We start from the raw sequence: 2,803 nt of genomic DNA on the forward strand, positions 1-2,803 counted from the left end.
TGTTTAGCCTCAGCTCAATATCTACAGCAAACAAAGACAAAGTTCAAGTCTGGACATGATGTTCCAAGATAAATAGCCACTCAAAATTCAATTTAATGTGGATAAGAATCACAAAACTTTCCACTATTTCAAAATGTCTTTGATGTCACAATAATGGAATCCACATTTAGATAACAGATAATGAACCTATCCTGTGTTGAAAAGGTGGATTTTTTTGATGCAGGTTTTTGTTATAAAAAGACAAGCCTGCTAATTGAATTCCAGTCTTGGTGAGAAAATAAAATAAATGAAAGGTTGGAGAATAAAAGGCAAACATTTAACCACAGAATGGGAAAACCTTCAAGAAACAGCTTGGTTGCTGTGTGTGCAGTCACTCTCATTTATTTGATGTGTGGGAGTCAGGCAGCTCCTCTAGTCTGTGAAAGATTGGTTCACCCACTGGATCAGCTGGTTCCTCATCATTTCGAGGGCAGCTGGGCTCTAGTCGCAGGCAGTCTCAATCACTCACCATCTATGGAGGCTCTGAGACGTCGAGACAGCATCACGATGTACTTCTCCAACTCCAGCGAAGCTTCAACATTGTCTTATACCCAGATCAACCGCTTTGGTGATCAATGCCAATACCTGCGGTACAACATCTCAGCTGAAGGCAGCACTTTTACCTTTGATGTGCAGAGTCGTTTCAGCCTCAGCATGTATTTCCTCCACACGTCCTGCCCAGACTGTGTGGTAATGAGGTGGCTTGTGAAGTCAAGCAGGAGGATTTCTACGGACTTGTACCTGCTGAGTAGAAGGAGGGAGGTGGAGCAGAAAGAGCTGGAAGAGTTCAGAGCTCAGCTGAAGTGTTATCAATTGCCTGAGCCTGTTGTGATGGATCCTACCAAGGAGCTTTGTCCAGAGCAGCCTGAGAACCAACCAACAGCAGCAGCAGCTCCTCAGGCTGAGGAGACAGTGGCTCAAAAGGCATAAAGGACACTGGCACATTGTAATCAGTTACTCAGAGAATTACTCTTACAGTGTTAGTAAGTTCTTCTTACAGACTGGATGTTTTTAATTTAATCAAAAGTTATACTTTAAACAACAGTTGTATTTTTCATTGGAGGGAGATGTTGCGAGTAGATTAAATATTTGTTTTATTATGGACACCTTGGTATTTGCATTTATTGCCTATTAACTCTCAATTGAAGCTTTTGTAAAAATATATCTTGCTCCTTTTAGATTTCTAAAGGTAAAGTGATTTAGAGCATCTAGAGGGTATACTAGTGTTGTCAAGATTGCAAAGTGCTAAAACAAGCTTGTTACTTCATGTTCTTTCATGAAAAGTTAAACTGATGCACAATTAAATTCCCTATTGCTGAATCCAGTAACCTCAGAGTTTTGGACGTACAGTACAATATGACCTTATTTGGTCTGGAAAAAAATCTTTTAATACATCACCACCTAGTGTTTGTTTTTTTCTGGCCAGTTTGTGTGGAAGCCTGTGCTAAACTGACCTATGACTAGGGACAGGAATTGATGCACTTTTACTGATACAGCACCAATGTTATTGTTTCTGCCACTGATTAGAATCAATACTGCATATTGATCTGGTTCTTTATTGATTGCCTTACCAATTCTGACCCCGTTTTGCTTCAGGAGAGAAGTACACCTACATAGGTTTTTAGCATCTATAGCATTGCTTTATCACCTAAAATTCCCAAACAGAATAATGCCCAGTGCTAACTGTAGCATTAATTTCTCCATCAGCATCTAAAATAGGGAAACTGAAAGAATGATTGCATGACATTTGTTTGCATTTATGCAAACCGATAAAGAAACGGTTCCCAGTGTTAGTCTGCTTGCCTATTGGTCCTGCTTATCGGTGCACTTGTGCTACAATTAGCTGATTTCAGTTCATGTCCCAGAGGAGTCCATAGCATGGATATGGGCATTACTTTTATTTTTATTGCACAGATCAGAGTGCGATGATAAAGTGAAAACCAGAATACAAACATGTGCATTATCCTCCTAACACAACTTCAGCTCTTTGCAAGCATCTGCACAGATAGCATGCTAACGCTAAGCCAGCCAAGAATCCAGAGCGATAATAAAGCTCAGTGAATGCTGACCCCAGCCCAGCAGCCACACCCTGAACTTCAGCAGCTGACAAACGCAGCGATGAGCAGTCAGGCTGGAGCCTCTGTTTATACTTGTTCATGTTTCTAAAGATAGTTTTCATCTTTGCTGTGTGTTCATACCTAAATACTGAGAGAAAGATTGTATGTGTGTCCTCATTAGGACAGGGACTTGGTTTTATTGGTTTGTGGGACTGTAAACTATGGGTTTATATTGTTTTGAGTAATGAAGCCAACACAGCACAACAAAGAAAGGAAATACCTTCAATATGCACAGAAATTTGGCCACGCAGCATGTAATCACTATGAAAGTCTTTAAGTCATTCCTGCAGTTTAACAAATTGGTGTGTGCCATCTGGCTTCATGGAAAGATAAAGATTAGTTTTAGTAGGATCTTTACCTTGAGGCCACTCTTGTTGTGATTTGGCACTATATAAACTGAATGAAATGTCTGTCTCTGCAGAGCACAGTCTATTTATTCATAAGGCTAACCAAGCCTACTCTTGTTAGCTAGTAGCTTAACACTATTGTCTTAAATGCGATGCAACTCCAATCCAGTCCAATAGGATTATTACTACATATCATATTTTCAAATCCATGACAGCAGAGTAAGCCTGGAGCACATGTGTTTAAGCAGACTCTCATGCATATTTGTCCACGTATTAGTGATTGTGGGTGAATGAAATGCA

At 40.0% G+C, this 2,803-nt stretch overlaps 1 protein-coding gene across 1 annotated transcript; it reads left to right on the forward strand.

Moving 5' to 3' along the window:
- Positions 1–257: 257 nt before the first annotated feature.
- Positions 258–1,145, forward strand: LOC146572780 (uncharacterized). The gene has a single exon (XM_085278683.1). The coding sequence runs from the start codon at positions 328–330 to the stop codon at positions 967–969; it is 642 nt and encodes a 213-aa protein (XP_085134809.1). The 5' UTR covers positions 258–327; the 3' UTR covers positions 970–1,145.
- The last annotated feature ends 1,658 nt before the right edge of the window (positions 1,146–2,803 follow it).

The sequence above is a fragment of the Mchenga conophoros genome, linkage group LG6 (assembly GCF_057382185.1).
Source record: "Mchenga conophoros isolate Kocher_MC1m ecotype Shallow Benthic linkage group LG6, M_conophoros_male_GT1.1, whole genome shotgun sequence".
Taxonomy (NCBI): domain Eukaryota; kingdom Metazoa; phylum Chordata; class Actinopteri; order Cichliformes; family Cichlidae; genus Mchenga; species Mchenga conophoros.